Genomic DNA, 25,919 nt, shown 5'->3' on the forward strand with positions numbered 1-25,919 from the left:
GATTTTTCTGGAACATTTTGGAGTGCCAACAGAAGAAGCTCTTCAAAGGTAAGGCATTTATTATATCGTTATTTCTGACTTTTGCGTTGCCACCTGCTTGGTTGAAAATTATTTTCATATGTTTGTAGGCGTTCTATTTGACCAAAAAAATCACATGATGTACAGTAAGGTATTGTTGGAAGAATAGATGGATGCAGTTTAATGCATAATTAACATGATTCACCAATACATTTCTTGGTAGTCCAAAAAATATTGCTATCAGGTGGTAAATTGTTGTTTGCTGCACCGTTGCAGTTTCAATGACTCAAAAATGTTGAACAAAAACGGACGACTGTAACTAAGACTGCGTATGTCAATACAATCAAACTAGCAAGGGCATTGATCCCAAGTCAATCATAACGTGGCTAATAGGCTAGGGCACATGTGAAAAAAACACAAGGCCCGTGGGCCAAATAGAACACTCAAGTGAGTATAAATGAGTCAACAGTTGAGTCATCTACTTTATGAAATTACAGCCTGATGCGCTTGCATCTGTGAATTCAACTTCAATTGAGGCTTTCCTGTGTTCCATTAACAGCGTGCAGCAGATGGAAAGTGTACAGACACATGCCACAGTCATAGCTAGGCTACTTTAATGTTACAGTCTGGCTTCAGTTTTTTAAGTTTGACAATGAATAACCAAAAAACAAAACCTGCAACTAAACACCATGCAAAAGAGAAACATGTAGGCCAATTACAGCAACATTTGAGCAGTAGCCTAGGCTGGCTACTCAGCTACAAGACATGTTGAATGCACCATAAAGCAATGCTGCTATAACAACTGCACCGGTGATCCATACAGTGCAAAAACGTTTAGTTATTTTGCGTTATTAAATACTTTTTGATTAGCGTCGCAGCATATTCTGCACATCTGCAAGCAAGCATAGAATTTTCCAAAATGCCTTACTATACACCATTCCCAAACATTCTATGAATGTATGAAAATGTGAATATGACCATATCTATATGAACAGATTTGAATAAGATTTAATGTTGCTAAAATGCTGTCAGTTCCACTTTAAGAGATCACAGCCACACTGCAAGCTGGCAAATAATTGAATAAGGGATCAATTGTAAAATGTAAATATAACAATTTAAAAAAAATCACAGAGATTTACACGCAAAAAACAAAGTCAAGATGTAAAAACAATGAAAGACTGAACACTATCATGTATTATCTCTGATTTAAAGTTAAGTCAGGTTAAGTGTAATAGTGGACTATAGTATTAAAGTTCCAGAAGAAAAATATACATTTTACTCTACGATTGACAATGAGGTTATTTAATTTGAAGTCTCTCTGAAATTTGTGAACTCAATAAGACTTTTGTAAGTAAGTAGCGTGGGAAGACCATAAACCATTTGAGGAAAATGTGGGTGAGGGCTCAGATTACCCTTAAACTCAGTGTTATAAACTGCATGGAATTTATGGTGTGTTATAGATATTTGAAAATAATGTGGAAATGCTTGTATTTAAATCTTAAAGGCATACTCCATAATTTGATTCAGCCCAAATGCCAGTGAGTTTCTTAGCCAATCGAAGCATTGGGGGCGGGTCTAAGACAAGCACAAACACCGTTCCCACTCACAGTGAAGGAGCAAGGTAGGGACATTGTATTTATTTATTTATTTATCATTCAGTTATGAACAATAGTCCCATTGAGATATCAATCTCTGTTTTATGGGAGCCCTAGCTAAGAAGTAAAGGCTAGATAGTCTGTGTAATGGATTATAAAGTCTGTAAAGTAGATAAGGCCTGTTTTTCTGTAATAGCTGGCTGGATAGTGTTAGCCTCAGTGGCTATTTAGGGTGTTCAAGGAACAGCTGTTGTTGCTCTACCAAAAATAGCTGCTGTAGATATGGACACTTATTCTGGAGAGTGGCTTGCATGCATATCAATAAATCAGACCGGTGCCAGAAATGATTGTACATCATAGTTTATTGGAAAATACAGCTTCTGTCAATGAGTCCAACATATTTGATGATACATTTAAAACTATTGCCAAATAGTAGTTAGGCATTGCTCTTTGCTAAGAAGCTATTTTGTTTTTTGACCATTTTGATTGAAAACAATCACAGTAAGGTACTTCATTTTTACCCAGAAATGATTTGATATTGATATAAAAACGGCTGCATTGGGCCTTTAAAACTACACTCAACACAGATCTGCAATAAATGAATGCCAGTGTCTGGACAATACTAACATGCTGTCATGCATGCTATGTGTTTTTTTTCTGTCAGGAGGTGGCATGATGTCGTCAGACAGGGATAAAAGGGCTGTGTTTGGTAAAGGAATCGCGTTCGACCCCTGCCAGCTTCGAGACCCTTGGGAGAACAGAGCCAAGAAGATCAGTGAGAAGGGAAAGCAGGAGAAGGAGGGGCAGGAAAATAGAGACCTGAATCGGTAAAAATCACAAAACAAATGTAATACACAGACAGACAGACAGACAGACAGACAGACAGACAGACAGACAGACAGACAGACAGACAGACGTACGTACATACATACATGGGGGTTGTTGAGGTCTGGTCTGTTTTGTGGTCTGTCTCTAATTTTCTCCCCATCCTCAACTCTATTCTTGATCATCTCCTCAATAATGGTATGGTGTTATTTTTTTTCTAATTCGCTATGGTTCTGTGTGTTCATCCGTAGGCTTATTAAAGAGCGGCACATTCGACTGATGGCATTGGAGAAGAAAGGAAAGGGCAGAAATATGGTGTATTGTCCTCTACTGAAACGGTTTAGACTTGATCCTCCACTAGACGCAGCCCCGCCCCCACCTCCACCCCCACCCACTCCCAAGAAATCACCACGACGGGTGAAGATAGAGATCCCCAAGCCAGTGGAGAAGAAGCCCACCCCACCTAAACCATCACCTCCTCCTCTGCCCAAAGTCATTCTCTCATACAAAGACTTACAAAGACGATCTGAGGGAAAATGGTGGAGGGGTATTAGGGATAGAGAACTACCGAATGGTCCAAGTGAATGGTCAAAGCCCTTTAAGTGTCGACCACTGCAGTTCAGTAGAATCCTTTACGACCAAACAATGTCCTGGCAGCGGGGATGGCCAACGTTCAGCCGGGAAAAAAGCAACAAACTACTGAGAGTTAAACCTTTGGATGACAAAGTTAACCTTAAAGAGTGGAAGGATTCTTGGAAGATGTCCAGGCCTTTACCCAAGCAGCACACAGAAAACAGGGGCATTACAGAAAAAGTAAAGGCTTTCAGAGAGTGGCAGAATCGCTTGGCAATCAGCAGAAATAGAACATCTACGGCAGTGGAGAAGAAAGGAAAGAGCAGCGACATGTCTAACTTCAGGTCTAAAGTGGCACCTCCATCAACTATACAGAAATCTGAGCCACCAACTCATGAGAAAAAACATGACCCACTCCTTCAGCTGAGGAAGGAGAGCTCTGAGGAAAATAAGCCTTCCGCACCCAAGAGCGCAAAGCCCCCAGCCCCACAACCCAAGGAGAAGAAGCTGCTTGCCATAAAACCGTCACTTCCTCAGGATGACACAGTAAATCTTCCATGGTGGAAGAAAGTTTGTAGGACGTCCAAGCCTTCACTCAAGCAGCAAACAGAGAATCAGATGATTGCAGAAACTGTTAAGACAGGGACGGGCGATAACATGTCTGACTCCAGAAAAATTGTGATGAGCCTTGACAATGATGCTGACATTGAAGCAGCACATTTGGAGACCAGGTTTGGAGACCAGGTTTGGAGGCCAAGTTTGGAGGCCAGGTTTGGAGTCCATGCTAAGGTGGTACCTCCACCCACACCACCCACAAAGAAACGTGAACCACCCAAGAAATCGCAGTTTGATGCCCCCCCAAAAATTCAGGCTTCATCGGACATACTTGATGTCAATAAATGGTCAGAAGCCTGGAGGACTCAACCACTGTTGTTGAACATTAAAGAACAAGTATCTCTGGAGGCTTGGGAGCAGGAATGGCCAGAGTTCACAGAGGAACAAAGTGATAAACGACTGAATGCTAAGCCTTTGGATGACAATGTAAATCTTACAGAATGGGGGGATGCTTGGAAGACGCCCAAACCTTTAGCCAAGCAGCACACTGAGGACTTGACGGTTACAGAGACAGTAAAGCCCAAAGCCTTGACAGGTTGGAGAGAGGCAAGGAGGCTCTCTGGTGACAATGTTCAAAATAATCCTCCAAGTCTGAAGGATTGGCGTGACTCGTGGAGTTTCTGCCAAGAACATCGCTGGTGGAAGGTTTCTATGGACTCCCAGATGTCAAAACAACTTTTTTCCCATCTAAGGAAAAGGGGCGGAGGGCTTTTTTTGTTTTGTTTTTTGTTTTTGTTTCTTTGTTTTCTTGGACACAATACGGACTGGGGACAATAGGACTTAATTACCATGACAGCCATGAAGCAAGCAAACATTGCAAACAAATAAACAACACAACACATTTAGGTTAAGACATGAAAACGATGACAACCATGCATTATAACCTAATTAATTTAAAGTAACTTTTTAAAGACCAAACTCGAAGAAAACTGTTAACAGTATGTGATGGGACATGTGACGAAACGAGAGGAAAGTAAAGGGAAGGAAAATAAGGCTGGTAAAAAGCAAGATGTTATGGCAAGGATTTTGTAAAGTGTATGTATGCAGATGGGATTAGGCTGGGGGAGATTGTGGGCTGAGGGCCCTTGGGTAATGTTTTTGTCAGCAGATAAACTTCAGAAAAGATGGTGGATAAATGAAGAAGTCTTATTCAGGCCGTTTACCATTGAAGAAAAGGGTCACAGTTCCGGCCTACTTATTAAGGAGTGGCTCTCGGGTCTGGTATAATTAGGTAATTGACTGTACTGTATATGAACCAGAAAAAATGAAGGAGTGAGATGTTTCACTTCCTCCTCCGTCTCTGACTGTAGGCAGTTCCTACTCCCATCATGACCCAAACTGACAGAGCTGCGCTAGTTGACTTCAAGAAACCTGAAGAAGCTTCCTTTTCAGATATGTAGTGTTTGATATTAGCAAATGTGGGACACTTTTTATTTTTAAGTGGGCAAGGATGTGACAGGGTGTAGCTGATATTGTTGAGTTAATTAACATAGTCATGTTACATGCCTCCTATTGGTCTGTTTGAACTGATTCTTTGTGTTTTGTCTTAATTGATTGCAGGTGTGACTGCGGAGCATGCGTCTCCTCCTGTTATCTTAAAATGGCTGCATTTCCTGCCAACCAGGAAGAGGAAAAAAGAGTCGCTGCTACCTCCAAGTCCCAGACTAGCTCTAGGCTATGGACTGAACTCCCAATCACAGTTGAAAATAATTATATCTAGTCTCTGTGTTTATTGTGAAATTCTGAGTACATCTTGTCGGATCAGTGTCTGTGAGGACTTGGAGACAGTCAGCAAAGGTAATTCTTGTTTTTTTGTGTGTTTGTGGGCTTGGCTATTCCATGCATGTAGCACTTTAAAGTCTTTCAGACATTTTTGAGAGTGATGAATGCATTTTTTGTTACACTTAATACAGTTTGCTGTGCGTGCACTATCGATGGGTTAGCTGATAACCTCACATGATTTGTATGTTTCAATGGTGATTTCTGGATGGCCAGACAGCCTCCAACAATGACAAACTGCCTGTGGGGAATCGTAAGTGACTAGTTTCATCTTGTTCTTGATATGTGTCTTGTTAAGGTGTTTTGACTGATTTCATGTCAATGCTAATATGCTAGCTAATTTGCTAGCTAGCAAACCAACAATAGCAATGTATTTGAGACAAGTGCTCATTGTGTAACTGTGTTTTCAATAAACATTGACAACATGTCAATTATATTTATTCAATCTAAGTCAACCGTTTGTTTTGCCCCATAGTGCTGCATGTGCTGGTTGCGAAACAACCAACCTGTCTATAGTTGCTGTGCTTTGAGAGACTTTTACTAGCCTTAATTGAACATTGCATTTAAACACTGAAGTCTTACATGAATGCCTGTTGTACTAGACACACAACTGTAACCTTGAAATAACTAAATATTGCTTGTAATAACATTAAAGAGGGGCTGAACTTGCCGATTCCACCTGGGATTTTTCGTTACTCATTAAGAAATTCGATTTGTGTCTTGGAGTTGTGGTTCAATGTGAGTGTGTTATTTTTGTACCTCTTCAGTCACCCCCCAAACAGGCCACCGTACCGACTGGCTTATCAACTTACAGACAGACTTACAGAAAACGTTTGACCTCTGTCATTGCCAACAAAGGGTATATAACAAAGTATTGAGAAACTTTTGTTATTGACCAAATACTTATTTTCCATCATAATTTGCAAATAAATTCATTAGAAATCCTACGTGATTTTCTAGATTCTCATTTTGTCTGTCACAGTTGAAGTGTACCTATGATGAAAATTACAGGCCTCTCATCTTTTTAAGTGGGAGAACTTGCACAATTGGTGGCTGACTAAATACTTTTTTACCCCACTGTATTGTCTAAACAAGTCCAAGGTGTTGTGTGCTAATGATTAGTTTGCCTGTCTGTAAATAAATGGGTGGGTAAGTTGATCCTGGTGAGTGATTGGATAGCGTGAACTGCAGCACACTGGGCAGCTGTTATCCGGAGGATTTGATTACTGCCAGTCGTGATTAGACTGCCATGCAGTGAGCCAATGGGGGTAGGATTTAAATCACAACCCAACCCTCATGTTAAGTTTTGACATCCTCTGTTACACATCTCACACAACTCTGTTTTGGCATATATATGAACTTGATGACCAATTATCCTACTTACAGATTTGGTAAATGTTGGTACAGGAATACATGTTTCTGACTGAAATCGATGCCACAGTTAATTTTCAACCAGAGAAGTGGGTTCTGGCGCTCAGTTGCACTTTAAATATTTGTTAATAATTCAATTAAAATCCATTTTGTGATACTACTGTGTAGTGCACTTTCTGTGATTCAGTACAAATTTCAAGTTTTTTTTTTTTTTCACTGCTCTATTCTTACATTTTTTTGGCTTGAGGACCTTCCCTCTATGCTACCTTTAAAACAAAATAATCACGTGTTAAATGGTGTAGTCAGCAGGAGCAGCTATCTATATGTATAATTTAAATCCCCCATATTACATAATCATACATGTATTCTATTTGGAATACTCTCAAATTATATGGAACAAATGTGAATATTCTTTTGATCATAATGTTTGGAGAAAAAAAAACCTATGGAAGAGACTTTAGACAAGACAACATGTATTAATGTCAATTGAAAAATGTATGCCTTGTTTGGCAAATTTGTCCTGAAAGTTCTGACGAGGTTGTTCACTGGGATATGAATTCCAAGAATGTCTACTGGGCCACTTGTCCCATGAACAGCACACCACATGGACTCAAAGTTGGAGTGTTTTAGGGAACCCAGGATAAGTAGTGAGCACTTGTCATAGTGACGGCATGACAAAACCATCCAATCCTGTAAAAATAGATCAGTCACCCTGGTTTAAATAGAGCACAGAGCCATCCAGACCTGACACAGAGACATATAAGCCATTTTTATCCAAGAGGCATTGATTTTACAATTTATAACATATAGTGGATTACAGAATGAATGAGTTTACTCTACAAATATCAGTATTGTGGTTATTTAAGGCCCCTGAACTCAATGTTTTTGCAAATTGAAATACAATACCAGTTTGTAGCATGGGAAGAGCTAAGAATATTAGGGAAAATAATGGAAGTGAGATTGAGGTTATTATTTATTTATTTTTATTTTTTTTTTACCCCTTTTTCTCAATTTCGTAGTATCCAATTGTTGTAGTAGCTACTATCTTGTCTCATCGCTACAACTCCCGTACAGGCTCGGGAGAGACGAAGGTTGAAAGTCATGCGTCCTCCGATACACAACCAACCAAGCCGCTGCTTCTTTAACACAGCGCACATCCAACCCGGAAGCCAGCCGCACCAATGCGCCGGAGGAAACACCGTGCACCTGGCCACCTTGGCTAGCGTACACTGCGCCCAGCCCGCCACAGGAGTCGCTGGTGCGCGATGAGACAAGGACACCCCTACCGACCAAGCCCTCCCTAACCCGGGCGACGCTAGGCCAATTGTGCGTCGCCCCACGGACCTCCCGGTCGCGGCCGGTTACGACAGAGCCTGGGCACGGAGGTTATTATTTAAACAAATACATTCAATTTCACTTCTCCTGAATTTTGAAATATCCTTTTTCTTCAGCATCATAGGCTACATAGAACTCATGGCATGGCCTTATGATATTTAACTTTTCTCCTCTTTCAGTGGAACTGTTTCTTCGTAATGAATCTACAGTGTATATACCACAACCTGGGATTGGATTCATCCCATGACTGAAGCTTCAGTTTCTCAGCCAATTATAGCACAGGGGGTGAGTCAGTTTGGCAAGTCACACAGACCAGAAATCGTGCGCTGTACACACACTAATGGAGCAAGGGAGGAAGATTTATATATCTATCGTTCTTTATCCAGACCAGTGACATTGGGAAAATAATCTATTTTTTTCACAGGAGCCCTGGCCAAGAAGTAAGAGCTAGCTAGTCTTTGTTTTGGATCATAAAGTTAGTGAAATTCAAAACCAGTTATTTTGTTTTATTCCAACTAGCTAGCTTGTATTAGCTTTAGTGGCTGTTTATGGTGTCCATGGAACAGCTGTTGCTCTCCCAAAAATAGCTGCATCTTTTATGGGCACTTACATGGGCTTTTACACTGCACTTTGACTGTAAAAACAAATTTGATACATTTAGAGCTTTAAAATGGTAGTTTTTTATTCCTGTATTATTGTTTGCACTGGGTAGACATGCCTTTTTTTGGGGGGGGCAAATGACTCTTGAACTTATACGAGCCTTAATATTTATGTCATTCATTCATTCATACCAGTGTCTGGGCTACACTAAAATGGTGTTATACACGCAATGTGTTTTCCTATCAGGAGGTGGCATGATGTCGTCAGACAGGGATAAAGGGACAGTGTACGACAACTTCCAGCTCAGGAACCAATGGGAGAACAGAGCTAAGCAGTTCAGTCAGAAGGGACAACTGGAAAAGGAGAGACAAGGAAAGAGTGCCTTGAATGGGTAAGACTGAACATACGACTCACATGAACCTTTCTCAAAATTAATTTTCTTCCAAAAAGTGAACTATCACTTCAAAGTACATCGACTATATTCATGGTTTGGATTCAAATGCATATTTCTTAAGAATGTGTGGCATCATATCCTTAACCACTCTTTCTTAACGCATGTCAATCTTTGAATGCCCAGGGACCTATAGGAACAGCTTTGTCAGTCATAACACGTTGATAAAGCAATAAGGCCCGAGGGGGTGTGGTATATGGCCAATATACCACAACTAAGGGCTGTTCTTAAGCAAGACGCAACGTGGAGTGCCTGGATATAGGCCTTAGCTGTGGTATATTGGCCAATTACCGCAAACCTCTGAGGTGCCTGATTGCTATTATACACTGCTTACCAACGTAATTAGAGCAGTATAAATAAATGTTTTGTCATTTTTGTCACCCATTAATATACGGTCTGATGTACCACAGCTGTCAGCCAATCAGCATTCAGGGTTCGAACCAACCAGTTTATAATATGTAATACACTGCAATGCATTACAACAGTTCATGCTGGATTTGATTAAAAAAACAGATTTAATTGTTTTTAAAAAGTGACTATTGAATAACAACCTATAGTATAAGGGCAGTTTAATATTATTGTGTTATTATTTAAAAAATGTACCCTGCTGTGGTGCTGTCTTCCACAGGCTTTACAAAAAGTGGCAGTCTCGCCTGGCGAACACAAATGGAACCCCTACGGCAGCGGAGAAGAAGGGAAAGGGCAGCAACATATCTGACTTCAGAAAGGTTGCGGTGATCCCAGACATTGATGCTGACATCGAAAGAGCCATGTTTAAGGTGGTACCACCACCAAAGATTCCCAAACCTGCTCCATCCCCACCACCACCACCCAAAAAGAAACCACCCAAGAAGGCAAAGCACCAAGTTCTCAAACCAGCCGGAGGCTGGGATGAGTCATGGAAGATCCTGAAGCCCCCAGAGCAGGAAGTCCAACCTGAGGAAAAATGGTGGAGGGATTTGAAGCCAGATAGATACCTACCTCTCAGCGAATGGGCAAGGCCCTTCAAGTGTCGACCACTGTTATTCAGTTTCATCCTTCACCAGCAAACAGAGTGGTGGCAGCGAGGATGGCCAGTGTTCAGCTGGGAACAAAGCATCAAACTTTTGAAAGCTAAGCCTTTGGATGTCGAAGTAAACCTTCTAGGGTGGGAGGACGCTTGGAAGACATCCAAATCTTTATCCAAGCAACACATTGAGAACCAGATGATTACAGAAACAGTACAGCTCAAAGCCTTCTTCCCAGGCTGGACAGAATCTTGGAAGGTCGCAGGTGAAAATGTCCAAAACAGTGGCCGATATCTGAGGGATTGGCACGAGTCCTGGAGTTTGTGCCATGAACACCACTGGTACAAGGCCCCCATAGACTCCCAGTTGATGTCAAAACATGTGTTGTCCGATGAGTTGTTGATCTCTCAGCTTGATGAGGATATCCCATCTTCATCAGATTGGATAGAGTCCTGGAAATCTGTGAAATCTCAGCCCCAGTACCAAGAGTCCGAGTCAGAGCCCAAAGGGACTGAATTAAAGGTAGAAATGTCCCATGTGCCGCTGCATTTCCAGTTCCACAAGCTTAACACACCTTTCTCAAACTGGCACAAGTCTTGGAAAGTGTCAACTGCAAATAATGAAGCAATTGAAGATGGATGGAAAGGTTCCTGGAAGATATGTAGTCAGCATCAAAATGACACAAATGCCCAAAGAGATGTTGTGTTTTTCTCAAATAAGTACAAGACCCAAAGGTTCCGGGGTGTTGACAGCATGCCTCAGAGTGAATGGTCTAAATCCTGGAAGACCCCCATGCCTCCCCAACATACTTTCTTGCCAGGTTGGAAAGAATCTTGGAAACAAAACAGCAATCCATATTGGAATGATTGGCATGAGTCCTGGAGTTTGTGCCAAGAACACCACTGTTGCAAGTCCTTTATGGACTTCCAGTACTGTCATCATGCTATGATGATGTCAAAATGCTTGCTGACCAATGAGCTGTTGAGCTCCCAGCTTGATGAGGAAATCCCATCTTCATACGAGTGGAATGTGTCCTGGAAATCTGTGAAACCTTATCCTCAGTCCCAGTCAGATTCAGAAGAAACTGAATCAGAGTTGGAAATGTCCCATGTCCCACTGCCTTTTCAGTTCTACAAGCTTAACACACCTTTCTCAAACTGGCATGAGTCTTGGAAAGTGTCAACTGCGCAAGCTGTAGCAGGTAAAGATGAACAACAACATCCTTCAACAAAATGGGCGGATTCCTGGAAGATATCTTGGACGAACCTAAATAGAAATGACTTAAAACCCCAAAGGGATGTTGTATTTTTCTCAAGGCATAAGACTGAATGTTTTTTGAGTGTTGACTGTATGGTCCAGAATGAATGGTCTGAATGCTGGAAGACCATCAAGCCTACCCAATACACTATGACACAGGAGGAGGAGGAGGAAAAAGATAGCCATTCTGATTCCTCTAATCATTTGTCACATCTAATAGAGATTCCTTTGAATGATTGGGCAGAATCATGGAGGTTCAAGCCAGAGGATGAGAGCCCCACCTCACCCAAGACGGCACAGCCCCTAGCCCCAAAACCAGAGGAGGAGATGCTGAAAGCCAGCACACCATCATTTCCTCAGCCTTACAAATATAATCTTAACCAGGCAATCTGGGGTGATTCCTGGAAAATCCTGAAGCCCCCACAGAAGGAAGTCCCACCTGGAAAAAAATGGTGGAGGGTGTTTAAGCAGGACAGAAACCTACCTTTCAATGAATGGGCAAAGCCCTTCAAGTGTCGACCACTGCTATTCAGTCGCTTACTGCACACACAAACAACATCCTGGCAGCAGGGATGGCCAGCTTTCAGCCGGGAACAAAGCAACAAACTACTGAATGCTAAGCGTTTGGATAACAAAGTAAACCTTCCGGAGTGGGAGGATGCATGGAAGACACTCAAGCCTTTACACAAGCAGCATACTGAGAACAAGATGATTACAGAAAGAGTACAGCCCGATGGCTTCTTGCCAGGTTGGACAGAATCTTGGAAGGTCGCAGGTAACAATGTTCAAAACAACAATCCATATCTGAAGGATTGGCATGAGTCCTGGAGTTCTTGTCATGAACATCACTCATACAGGGCCTCTATAGACTCCCAGAATCGGCAGTTTCTCCCTGTATCACTAAAACACAAGCTGTTCAAGGATCTGTTGATCTCCCAGCTTGATGAAAACATTATGTCCTCACCAGAAGAGGTAGAATCCTGGAAATCTTTGAAAAATCAAAATCAGTCCCAGGCAGAGCCCGAAGAAATTGATTGTCCGAATCTGTCAAAAAACAACACAAAAGCCCAAAATGATTTTGTGTTTTTGTCCAATAAGCATAAGACTTACAAGTGCCTGGGTGTCGATCATGCTGAAAACAGCATGCCTCAGAATGAATGGTCTGAATCTTGGAAGACACAGCAGCACCAGCAGCAGTTGGAGGACTGGGCAGAGTCTTGGAGGTTATCTGTCGCCCCAGAATCCAACAACTCAGTATCACTGGACCGGTGGAAACAATCATGGAGACTCTCAAAACCAAATCACCCACATCAGCTTAACCAGGGCACAGAGCCTCTCATACACAACAGCCCCAAACACCACATGCAACTCCACGAGGTTGAACTGCCCCAGGCAGAATGGAGCAACTCCTGGCAGTACCTCAAGTCAGACACTCTGGATCCTAACACGAAGAAGGAAACAGACATACAGTAGAACATTATAACATGTACGTCAACTGATCAGATATGTATTTGATCCTAGACTATTTTTACTTCATGTCAATATACATACTGGTTAAATGTCTTATTACTGGACACAGTGAGACTAGCAGAATTCTCTGCTGCAGAGAGGAGGTTGGGGTGGATGAAGTGTGTAACACGTGGTTTACATTGCTCTTGGAAACTTTAAATCTAACCTAAACTAATTATTTCTATTCTATTGACTGAAATGTTGTTGTTTTCTACCTGCTGTTGTTGCTACTTCTATTGTTGCTGGTTGTCTTTGTGACTAAATTAGTGCTTGATTGACGAACACTTTATCCATCTGGGATTAATAAATATAATTTAATTATCATATTAATTGCTAAAGTAACATCAATGTTGAAGGTTTCTCAATTTCCCAGAGCGTTCACCAGGACTGAACTGGGATCTTGTAACGATGTGCGCTGAGAGTTGGGAAGAAAGTTCAGGGAGTGAGTGTTTAAATAAATAAACGCAACTTAATACAAAACAAGAAACATGCACAGACATGACACTGGAACAGAAACAATGACACCTGGGGAAGGAACCACAGGGAGTGACACATGTAGGGCAGGTAATCAAGGAGGTGTTGGAGTCCAGGTGAGTCCAGCGCTATAACGAGCAGCCTGGTGACCTAGAGGCCGGAGAGGGAGCACACATGACAGATCTGAATTCAGGACAGGCATTTCTAACACAAAAAACGAATTAATCAACATTCTGTCCAAATACAACCATTTAGACAGGACCACTGGGCTAAAGATGGACCAGCTCATCTGGCATTTGGGCAAACTTTTGGTGTTCACCCTTTGACATGTTTCTGTTCCAGGCTATTATTATGCAACACATCTTCATGTAACACGAGAGAACATTGAACATGTGTAATATGTAGTTCCATGGGAAAGCAGGGCATAAGGACAAAACCAATCATCTGCACAGTGGTATAAAGTACTTACACTAAGTAAAAATACTTAAGTACTACTTAAGTAGTTTTTTTGGGTATCTGTACTTTTCTATTTTTGACAACTTTTACTTCACTACATTACTTTTTACATTTTCTATTAATGTATGACAATTGGGTACTTTTTCCACCACTGCAATGCATAAATAGATCACAGAGACACCCTAGGTGTAAAATAAATGGAATACGGAATAGCCAGTCCTTAGCACCCACAGGAGGGTAATATCAAACATGTTAAGATTACCCAAATCATGATTTCAAACTAAACCAAACCATCAATACAGAGAACCTTTAGTGCCTTGGTGACTCTGGGCCATGGTTCTTAACCTCACCTTGATGGGCTGGACTTCAACAACGAAGTGAAACATTTTATTTTACAAATGTCAATGTTTTTTTATGGTTGTTTAATTTGCCTCTTACCACAATATGGCCTTTGCAAATTGAAATATTAATCAAAAGTTTGAAGCATGGGATGAGCTAAGCCCATTAGGGGAAAATGGAGTTGATGAAAAATCAGATTGAGGTCTACAAACAAATAAATTAAATGTCATTCCTAAATTATAAAATGCATTTGTGCTCAGTATTGCAATTGTGTCAGTCTCTACAGGCAAAATAGGACTTTTGGCTTCATTTTATTTGCATAGTTTTATTTGGGTTACTCTGTGCTCTAAACTGAATGCTTGCAAGTAGGCAATGCAATATTTATACAGTCAGCTTCTGAAAGTTTACAAAGTAATATGTAATACCTCATGGGTAAATCTGCATCATTCTGTTCCGAACCATTTCCCCTTTTTCATTTCTTATCAAAACTTTTTAAATGAGACCAGGTAATATAAAATCAGCAGCAATATGACTTTGGAAATTAAAAAAATGTGCTCTTGAACATTAAACTAACTGTAATGGAATTCATATGCAGGAGGATTGTGGGGTGGAAATAGGTTAAGTACATCTGGAAGAGTGAAGGAGGAAGAAGGCCACCGAGGGGAACTAGATAAAGCGTACAATATTCAGAGCCACCACTGTCACTTTGCATGTCTCACTGCAGTGTTCCCATAATGCACTTAGGGATTATGGAGGCTCACTTGAAGAGACGCCACATTTGATTTCATATGCACGCAGTAAAATGCACAGAACAGCGAGCAGAGCAGAGCAGGGCATCAAAAAGAAGAGACTGCTGATGGCTGCATAAAGAGGCTGGAGCGAAAGTTCAAGGGAGAAAAACTGGGAAATCATCCTGTGAAGTCCATATCCTGTGTCGCAGATGCTTGAAGGCATGCAACATAATGGGAGACAAATTGAAATCTCAATTTGACGTACAGTGCTCTATTGTATATTACTTAGATTTTTGTTGTTGAAGTTTTGAGGGAATTGGGAAGTAGGCTTTAAGACTAACTTCGGAGTTGTCTTTGGGATAGTTTGAGGACACCAAATAGTAAAACCTACAGTATGGGCTAAGAGACGACACACATGATAATGATGCTGATGAAGAAGAGGATTATGATAATGACAACAATGATGAAAAGGGTGATCATGTTGATGACATCACTAACAGTAAAACCATTCGTCACTCATATAGCCTGCATACGAGAGAATGATCCAATGGGAGTGTAAGATGTGCTAAGAAGTGATAAGTTGCAATAATTATCACTTAGCAAGGGGTGTGAACCTTCAGCAGCCCTGCATGCTCCAACATTCACCTGAGACTAATGGCCTGTTCAGGCCAGACGTACGCCAGCTGGCTGAGAGAGAGAGAGAGAGAGAGAGAGTGACAAAGAGTGAGAGCAAGGGAGAAAAGGTGTGAGAGAGAGGATAAATGAAGCCTTACTCCACTCTCTTTCTCACCTACCTCTAAAGAAATATTAGCAGTCTCTAAGTCACAGATGCACAGTGAAAAAGTTACAAGACTGCTGCCTGCCCTGCATGCCTGCTAACACGCACATTCCCTTTTTAGGATCTAGCTGCCACTTTTCAAGCCAGAGGCTAATTGTGTTGAGAAGAGTCCATGTCCCATATCAGTGGATCCAGTTATATGCCTCTATCCCAAATGAGTGGGAAAGACAGGCGCCGTCAAATTTTTGTCAAAATTATTAATTAAATAAAACTGTGATAGGTGGTTTTATAAATTATTAGAATAAAAGCTTTGGCTTGCATGCACTATGGTACCGGTAATCATGAACATGGTTAAGCAGGTGTAAATAGTCCTACTGTATCTAAACTAGGCTGTAAACAAGAAAAACATATCACAAACAGAAGCTTGGTCAACCTGACCTTTTGACATGTATCATTTTAAAATCAGAGAGGCGTAGAATCAAACAACCAGCACCGCTTATGACTTCATCAGCTATTCACAGTTCTCTGCTTCCTGTGATTGGCAACAACATAGAATTACGAAAGCCCTCATGAGGTTAATAATGTGATGAACAACTGAGAGGTAAAAATACCTCTGTTTCCATCCAGGGTTCAGAGACCCGTCCCAAGCAGGCAAGCAGAGAGGCCACACTGTGAGACTGAAGGATGTATCCACAGCTCTGAGGATGTATCCACGGCCCTGAGGACGTGTCCATGGCTCTGAGGATGTATCCACCACTCTGAGGACATATCTCCAGCTCTGAGGACATATCGCCAGCTCTGAGGACATATCCATGGCTCTGAGCACATGTCTATGGCTCTGAGGACGTAGCCATGGCTCTGAGGACGTAGCCATGGCTCTGAGGACGTAGCCACAGCTCTGAGGACGTATCTCCGGCTCTGAGGACGTATCTCCAGCTCTGAGGACGTATCCACGGTTCTGAGGACGTATTCACGGCTCTGAGGACGTATCCATGGCTCTGAGGAGGTATCCACAGCTCTGAGGACGTATCCATGGCTCTGAGGATGTATCCACGGCTCTGAGGAAGTATCCACGGCTCTGAGGAGGTATCCACGGCTCTGAGGACGTATCCACGGTTCTGAGGATGTATCCACGGCTCTGAGGACGTATCCACGGCTCTGAGGACGTATCCACGGCTCTGAGGAGGTATCCACGGCTCTGAGGACGTATCCACGGCTCTGAGGAGGTATCCACGGCTCTGAGGAGGTATCCACGGCTCTGAGGAGGTATCCACGGCTCTGAGGAGGTATCCACGGCTCTGAGGACATATCCATGGCTCTGAGGACGTATCCACGGCTCTGAGGACGTATCCACGGCTCTGAGGACGTATCCACGGCTCCGTGCCACTTTGGTGTCACTTATGCCTGTGTGCATTTGCTGTTTGCTGTAGCATGCTCTACATTACCTTTTAATGGTGCAGTCATTCCACTCATTTGTTTGTGAATGTTATTGTCTTTCAATAAATTTGTTTAGAATTAGCATATTAAGGACAATGTCTCTCTGGTGATGATTTTAAACAATCTTTCCCTCTCTCACCTTCTTCCCTCTCTCTCTCCCTCTTTCTCTCTCTCTCACTCTCTCTCCTTCCCCTTTCTCTCCTTCTTCCCTCCCTCTCTCTCTCCTTCCTCTCTCGCTCTCTCTGTCTCTCTCTCTCTCCTTCCCCCCCCCCATCTCTCTCTCTCTCTCTCTCTCTCTCTCTCCTAGCTAGCAATATGAAGACTGATAATAAGCGTGACTGTTTTGTCTTTCTGTCTCCCTGGTCTGAAGCTACAGGAGCTGTTTGTTAATGAGGCTAATCACCAGTCAGCTCTCTCCACAGGAGTCCTTCACTCCTGTGCTAACATAATTAGCCAGAGGAATACAAGCAAGCAAAAGCAGAATGCCAAGGACTTTCAGATTTATTGGTGTGATTTTTCCTTTGTTTCCTTTGTGATTATGATTCACGGCAGTGCGCATCTGTCAACAAACTATTTCCTGCTATGAATGGCCTTGCCAAACCTCACTTTCTGTTAGTTTTTGTTAGAGTACACATTTTTGAGATTTGACTCCCAGGCCCATGGCAAACCTGAATGTCCTTGATCCTGTGCCTTAATTACATGAACACTATCCAGCTAAGAATGGTCTTGTCAAATGTTAGGCTCCCAGGCCCCCATTCCACATCTCAAAATGTTTGCACACGCTTCCATATCTTCACAGTGGATTACAGGGTATAAAAGGTTAGCTAATCCTGTTGCTTTCCAATGCTTTCTCAGGCTTGTCTAGATTTCTGGTATGAGAGGTTCTGTAAGTCACCTACACTCGGTGGTTCACTGCTATGAATAGCACAGAGTGGCCAGGGAGGCACAGAGGGTAGTACGCAAAAAGAACAAAACAAACCTCTCCAAACCATATTGCTTTTTCATAGAATAGGCAAAGGTTCCATTTTAACAGAATGCAATATCTCAGTACGGTTAAAATGACATTACATGGAATGTCGTATATGATTTACGGTTTTCAATTATTTTTCTTTGATACCATTCCTACACTGCCAATTAAAAAGTCATAGTCAAGGTAATTTCATGAGGGTTGAGGAATGAGATTTGTTACTTTTTTTCCTAAAATGAATTATAGTAAATAAATGAGTTTACAACAACCATCAGAGTTCTGGTTGAAATGATAACAGTAACAGTGTCTGATGAATTGTAGGTGGAGAGAGAGAGAGAGAGAGAGAGAGAGAGAGAGAGAGAGAGAGAGAAAGAGAGAGAGAGAGAGAGAGATTAGTGAGATAGAAAAAAAGAGATTAGAGAGAAAGAGAGAGATTAGATAGAGAGAGACACATATTAGATAGATAGATAGATAGATAGATAGATAGATAGATAGATACAGCGCCTTGCAAAAGTATTCATCCCCCTTGTCATTTTCCTATTTTTTATTTTTATTTGGATTTCATGTAATGGACATACAAAAGTATTCCAAATTGGTGAAGTGAAATGAAAAAAATGACTTGTTTCAAAAAAACAGAAAAGTGGTGTGTGCACTTATATTCACCCCCTTTGCTATAAAGCCCCTAAATAAGATCTGGTGCAACCAATTACCTTCAGAATTCACATAATTAGTTAAATAAAGTCCACCCTTGTGCAATCTAAGTGTCACGTGATCTGTCACATGATCTCAGTATATTTACACCTGTTCTGAAAGGCCCCAGAGCCTGCAACACCACTAAGCAAAAGGGCACCACCAAGCAAGCGGCACCATGAAGACCAAGGAGCTCTCCAAACAGGTCAGGGACAAAGTTGTGGAGAAGTACAGATCAGGATTGAGTTATAAAAAAATATCCAAAACTTTGAACATCCCACGGAGCACCATTAAATCTATTATAAAAAAATTGAAAGAATATGACACCACAACAAACCTGCCAAGAGAGTGTCGCCCACCAAAACTCACGGACCAGGCAAGGAGGACATTAATCAGAGAGGCAACAAAGAGACCAAAGATTACCCTGAAGGAGCTGCAAAGCTCCACAGCGGAGATTGGAGTATATGTCCATAGGACCACTTTAAGCCGTGCACTACACACAGCTGGGCTTTACGGAAGAGTGGCGAGAAAAAAGCCATTGCTTAAAGAAAAAAATAAGCAAACACATTTGGTGTTCACCAAAAGGCATGTGGGAGACTCCACAACATATGGAAGAAGGTACTCTGGTCAGATGAGGCTAATATTGAGCTTTTTGGCCATCAAATGCTATAGCTGACGCAAACCCAACACTTCTCATCACCCCGAGAACCCCATCCCCACAGTGAAGAATGGTGGTGGCAGCATCATCATGTGGGGATGTTTTTCATTGGCTGGGACTGGGAAACTGGTCAAAATTGAAGGAATGATGGATGGCGCTAAATACAAGGCAATTTTTGAGAGAAACCTATTTCAGTCTTCCAGAGATGTCTTGGAACGGCCTAGTCAAAGCCCAGACCTCAATCCAATTGAGAATCTGTGGTATGACTTAAAGATTGCCGCACACCAGCGTAACCCATCAAACTTGAAGGAGATGGAGCAGTTTTGAAGAATGGGCAAAAATCCCAGTGGCTAGATGTGCCAAGCTTATTGAGACATACCCAAGAGACTTGCAGCTGTCATTGCTGCAAAAGGTGGCTCTGCAAAGTATTGACTTTGGGGGGTGAATAGTTAGACACGCTCAAGTTTTCATTTTTTTGTCCTATTTCTTGTTTGCTTCACAAGGAAAAATATTTTGCATCTTGAAAGTGGTAGGCATGTTGTGTAAATCAAACCCCCCCCAAATATATTTTAATTCCAGGTTGTAAGGCAACAAAATTGTAAAAATGCCAAGGGGGGTGAATACTTTCGCAAGCCACTGTGCATTGTAAAACTATGAAATAACACATATTGAATAATGTAGTAACCAAAAAAGTGTTAAACAAATTTGAAATATATTTAATATTTGAGATTCTGTACAGTGGTGTCATTTCATGGGGCTCTGAATAATGCGGAGTGTTGCTGAGTTTTTTCTCCACCCATTCCATTGGCAGCCGAATCACATCACGTGCGCTTACTGCACTACAGAAAACTCACTAACCAAACAGTGCAGGGCATGCTGAATTAAAGGGAACTACACAAAAAAATCAAAGTTCCTTAGATTTTTCCCAGACCTCAAAAGTCATCCCCTGATGTGTTTTAAGCATGATTGTAAATGGGATAAATTCGAAAAAAACAGGGGGAAATACAACAACCTGGAAAAGCTAAACCAAGATAACGGAATTTGAAAAAAAAACAGAAGTGTGCAACAACAACAAAAAACTGATTTTGAAAGGCACTACCAACATTTTTTGCTTGAGATTGTGTGTCATCCTGCAGCACAGCATTTTGGGAGAAGTTGAGGTTCAATATTGACTATGAGGGAAAGGGAAAGAGGTTGGGCCATTCCATAATTTGTTTTGTGAAATATAATATAATATATATAAAATGTTTCTTATGGGTGGTCCTGGGAATCGAACCCAATATCCTGGTGTTGCAATGCTCTACCAAGTTGCATGACAGGGTTATATATTATTTGTGAAGCCTCAATTTAATATGATTTATAAGGCCTTTATTAAGCGGGGGCTTATTCCACATGTCACCCTTTATAAAGCACAGGGTTATGTCAGAATATTTGACATAGTGGGTTATGACACATTTGACATTGGTGGTTATGTCACACAGTTATGCAACATTTATGAACCCTTTATAAAGCTTGACATACGGTTATAGATGATTTGTAACACATTTATGTAGTGTTTATAAAGGCTTTATGACGGCTTTATGAAGCATTTATAAGCTGTACATCATTTAAAGGGGAACCATCTGGCAGGTGACCACATTGTTTCCCCCTATGAAACAGTAGTAGATTCAAATCAAATCAAATGTATTTATAACGCCCTTTGTGACATCAGCTGATGTCACAAAGTGCTGTACAGAAACCCAGCCTAAAACCCCAAACAGCAAGCAATGCATGTGTAGAAGCACGGTGGCTAGGAAACTCCCTAGAAAGGCCAGAACCTAGGAAGAAACCTAGAGAGGAACCAGGCTATGAGGGGTGGCCAGTCCTCTTCTGGCTGTGCCGGGTGGAGATTAGAACAGTACATGGCCAAGATGTTCAAATGTTCATAGATGACCAGCAGTGTCAAATAATACTAATCACAGTGGTTGTCGAGGGTGCAACAGGTCAGCATCTCAGGAGTAAATGTCAGTTGCCTTTTCATAGCCGATCATTAGAGTATCTCTACCGCTCCTGCTGTCTCTAGAGAGTTGAAAACACCAGGTCTGGGACAGGTAGCACGTCCGGTTCCATAGCCGCAGGCAGAACAGTTGACACTGGAGCAGCAGCACGGCCAGGTGGACTGGGGACAGCAAGGAGTCATCAGAACAGGTAGTCCTGAGGCATGGTCCAAGGGCTCAGGTCCTCTGAGAGAAAGAAAGAGGGAAAACGAAAGAAAAAGAGAGCGAATTAGAGAGAGCATACTTAAATTCACACAGGACACCTGATAAGACAGGAGAAATACTCCATATATAACAGACTGACCCTAGCCCCCCGACACATAAACTACCGCAGCATAAATACTGGAGGCTGAGACAGGAGTGGTCGGGCCAAAGCACAGCCCCCACACCACTAGAGGGATATCTTCCACCACCAACTTACCATCCTGAGACAAGGCCGAGTATAGCCCACAAAGATCTCCGCCACGGCACAACTCAAGGGGGGGGGGGGGGCGCCAACCCGGACAGGAAGATCAGGTCAGTGACTCAACCCACTCAAGTAATGCACCCCTCCTAGGGACAGCATGGAAGAGCACCAGTAAGCCAGTGACTCAGCCCCTGTAATAGGGTTAGAGGCAGAGAATCCCAGTGGAGAGAGGGGAAATGGCCAGGCAGAGACAGCAAGGGCGGTTCGTTGCTCCAGTGCCTTTCCGTTCACCTTTACACTCCTAGGCCAGACTACAGTCAATCATAGGACCTACTGAAGAGATGAAAAATAAAGACTTAAAGGTTGAGACCGAGCCTGCGTCTCTCACATGGGTAGGCAAACCATTCCATAAAAATGGAGCTCTATAGGAGAAGCCCTGAATCCCATATGAATCTCTATTAGTTCTCTACCACTTCTCTGAACCACACCTTTCTCATTATGTACAAGTGATTATGGCTAATTACCTGAGGAGAATCGACCCCAGCAAATAAAACAAGAAAAATTTGAGTGTAGACTGACTTGTAGTGGACATACCTATAAGGGATAATTTACGCAATTTTTGGGGTGTGTTTGTTGAATAAGTACACCCAGTGGGCAAAACTGTTTGAAATTACGTTATTGGATTAGGTTAAGATGTTCAATACTGATCCCGATCAATTTGAAGGACCAGAATGAGTTCCTTAATTGAAATGTGTGGTATGATCTACTACTGAGAGTATGGTGCGTGCTTTGCACAGATCTGTGGTTGTCAGCGATGCTTTCTCAAATACACGGTGACACAAAGTGATTAGTACAAAGTTAGAGATGAGGGGCTCAAATGTACTGCTGTTGACTGGAACGTCTTGTGCCTACCTTGTGAGTTCTGAGATTACACCATTACACCAGTGGGACAGACTCCTATTTGATTACCAGCTTTCAGCAAGGTGATAAATGGATCCTAAATATAGCCAGTCTGGTATTAGATGACGCAAGCTCTATGTTTGTCTGTACTGTATGTGGCAAAGCCTAGAAAGGCCTAGATGCCGAGTGGCAGGGAAACCAGTGGATCTCCCAGTATAGGATTCGTTGCAACCATGTTGCTTATAAACTGCTCCGCCCACAACCGTAAGGCTCTCCAGAGGGTAGTGAGGTCTGCACAACGCATCACCGGGGGCAAACTACCTGCCCTCCAGGACACCTACACCACCCGATGTCACAGGAAGGCCATAAAGATCATCAAGGACAACAACCACCCGAGCCACTGTCTGTTCACCCCGCTATCATCCAGAAGGCGAGGTCAGTACAGGTGCATCAAAGCTGGGACCGAGAGACTGAAAAACAGCTTCTATCTCAAGGCCATCAGACTGTTAAACAGCCACCACTAACATTGAGTGGCTGCTGCCAACACACTGACTCAACTCCAGTCACTTTAATAATGGGAATTGATGGGGAATGGTGTAAAATATATCACTAGCCACTTTAAACAATGCTACCTAATATAATGTTTACATACCCTACATTATTAATCTCATATGTATACGTATATACTGTACTCTATATCATCTACTGCATCTTTATGTAATACATGTATCACTAGCCACTTTAACTATGCCACTTTGTTTACATACTCATCTCATATGTATATACTGCACTCAATACCATCTGCTGTATCTTGCCTATGCCGCTCTGTACCATCACTCATTCATATATCTTTATGTACATATTCTTTATCCCCTTACACTTGTGTCTATAAGGTAGTAGTTTTGGAATTGTTAGCTAGATTACTTGTTGGTTATTACTGCATTGTCGGAACTAGAAGCACAAGCATTTCGCTACACTCGCATTAACATCTGCTAACCATGTGTATGTGTGACAAATAACATTTGATTTGATTTGATTTAAAGATACAACAATCTCTGACAAAATGGTCACCAAATAAACATCTCAGAGGCAAAGAATCTCCCAGTAAAGGATACTTTACAACTGCTACAAGAATGAATGGAAATGTATAGACTAGAGCTGAATAGAAATCACGACGGCGAAAAAAATGCACTTAGCAGTCGCTTGATGTACTGCAGTACTAAATCCACATGAACCTTTTAACACTTTCTAACTTGAAGGTTAACATATGACTGTTGTGGCAACTGCTGCTATTAATGTGAGGGTTATATTATCTGTAATCTGTCTTGTCTGCCCAGCTGTAGCAAAAGAAAGGTATTTATAAGATCTTACAATACTGACATCCCTAGGTTAGAAGGGGAACATCTTGATTGCGCTCCAACTAACCCCTCTCTGGAAGCAACCCACTGGGCACACACTGGTTGATTCAACGTTTTCCCCACGTCATTTCAATTCAATTACGTTGAACCAACGTGGACTAGACGTTGAAATTACGCCTGTGCCCACACAGTGGGTAAGAGGGATGACTGCTTTCTGAGTCATTATTCTGGCTGGGTGATGCTCTGTGTAGTTATATCCCTTCCTCTGCATGTTACGCATCATAAAATTCACTCCTATCCGGCTGCATATACCTCTAAAGAGCCTTTGATACACTTTTTGGTCTTCAGTGAAATGTGTGGGTTTGTCTCAAACAACACCCTATTCCCTTTACATTACACTCCTTTTTGACAAGGGCACATATGGCACTGGCTAAATAAGTGTCTCTCTTCATCCTCTTCGGTGGCTGAGCACTTTCCACACCAGTCCCTGTTGGACGTTTCCACCCTCCTTTATTCCTTCGCTCCTTCTTCCTGTTAGCAGATGTAGCCTTCATTCCTCTTCCACCCCATGGACATCCACTGAACCTAGAACAGTCTTTAGATGACTCATAAGGAACCTGAAACTGGAAAAAAAGGGAAGTAAGGTAATTTGGACTTTTGGTTCTTTGCATGATAATATCCTGAGCTTTTTTAATATGAGGAAATATTCACGTTAATATTAAGAAATATTAAGAAATGTCTAAAAGCTACTTTAAATGCCTTTTAGGGAAATAATATTTGGTAGTACATCATCCCTATAGTTAATATTCCATATTTAATATTCTTTGAACTGCCATTTTGTCCAATGCATAAAGGTTTCTCTGCTGAGCAAATGTATAACTGGATTAGGGTGTCGCTGTAAAAAAGCATGAATCATTTCCTTATCAGCAGACATTAGGAATTAGGTTAACGAAGACGAGGACAGCGGCACATCTCAGGGCGTCATTTTGGAAGTCATGTTCAACATATGTTTCACTCCTTTTAACCCCACTGACTTAGTTGGTTTCACAAATGGCAACCTATTCGCTACATAGTGCACTGCATTGGACAGTGCTCTGATCAAAGGTAGTGCACTATGTGAGGAATAGGATGCCATTTGTAACGCAACCCGCCTCCCTAAACAGTTTCCTCTCATTTTGCCCAATTTCTTCACAGCTTGTCATGTGCTGTCTGGTGAGTAATGCTTGGAATGTTCACCCTGCTGCCATATTCACTTTTATCAGTCCCCTAATCACGCATACATGCTGAGAAAAATGTTAAGAGTCGTATAAAAAGGATTGAAGTATTTCCCTCCAGAAACGGCACGTCTTATCAAACTGTAGAAGACTCAGAGACTTCATACAAGTAGGAAAAAAGTGATTTTCAATCGATGTCACAGCAGTACAAAGTAAGTGGGTTGAAAGCGAAGCCCCCTTGGAGTCACAGTGTTGAGCTTAAAATAGGCAATTGTTTGTTTGCGATAATCTGCTGAAATCTTTTAAATGCTACTAATTGCAATCTTTCGTCTTGTGTTAGTCCATCTACCTTTAGTTTATTCCCCAATCTCTTTATAGTTAGCTCAATCAATGCCCCGTTTAATTAGTTATTAACCTTTCTTTAAACTAGTTCAAATGATTAATTTATAGCTAACCCCATCACAATGTAAAGGGTAAAGGCAAAATACCCCAATGGAAAGCTTGCGAGTTCTTATTTGGTTAAAAGGGCAATGTGTCCAT

At 41.8% G+C, this 25,919-nt stretch overlaps 2 protein-coding genes across 2 annotated transcripts; both read left to right on the top strand.

The window, feature by feature from the left end:
• The first annotated feature begins 1,582 nt into the window (after positions 1-1,582).
• On the top strand, positions 1,583-6,083 carry LOC139422761 (uncharacterized). Its single transcript, XM_071174089.1, has 3 exons — positions 1,583-1,639; positions 2,278-2,440; positions 2,690-6,083. The coding sequence occupies exons 2-3, from the start codon at positions 2,286-2,288 to the stop codon at positions 4,401-4,403; spliced, it is 1,869 nt and encodes a 622-aa protein (XP_071030190.1). The 5' UTR covers positions 1,583-1,639; positions 2,278-2,285; the 3' UTR covers positions 4,404-6,083.
• A 2,333-nt stretch (positions 6,084-8,416) lies between these two features.
• On the top strand, positions 8,417-12,899 carry LOC139421829 (uncharacterized). The gene is made up of 4 exons (XM_071172950.1): positions 8,417-8,551; positions 8,958-9,102; positions 9,791-11,471; positions 12,741-12,899. The coding sequence occupies exons 2-4, from the start codon at positions 8,966-8,968 to the stop codon at positions 12,897-12,899; spliced, it is 1,977 nt and encodes a 658-aa protein (XP_071029051.1). The 5' UTR covers positions 8,417-8,551; positions 8,958-8,965.
• Positions 12,900-25,919: the final 13,020 nt, after the last annotated feature.

The sequence above is a fragment of the Oncorhynchus clarkii genome, chromosome 12 (genome assembly GCF_045791955.1).
Source record: "Oncorhynchus clarkii lewisi isolate Uvic-CL-2024 chromosome 12, UVic_Ocla_1.0, whole genome shotgun sequence".
NCBI lineage: Eukaryota > Metazoa > Chordata > Actinopteri > Salmoniformes > Salmonidae > Oncorhynchus > Oncorhynchus clarkii.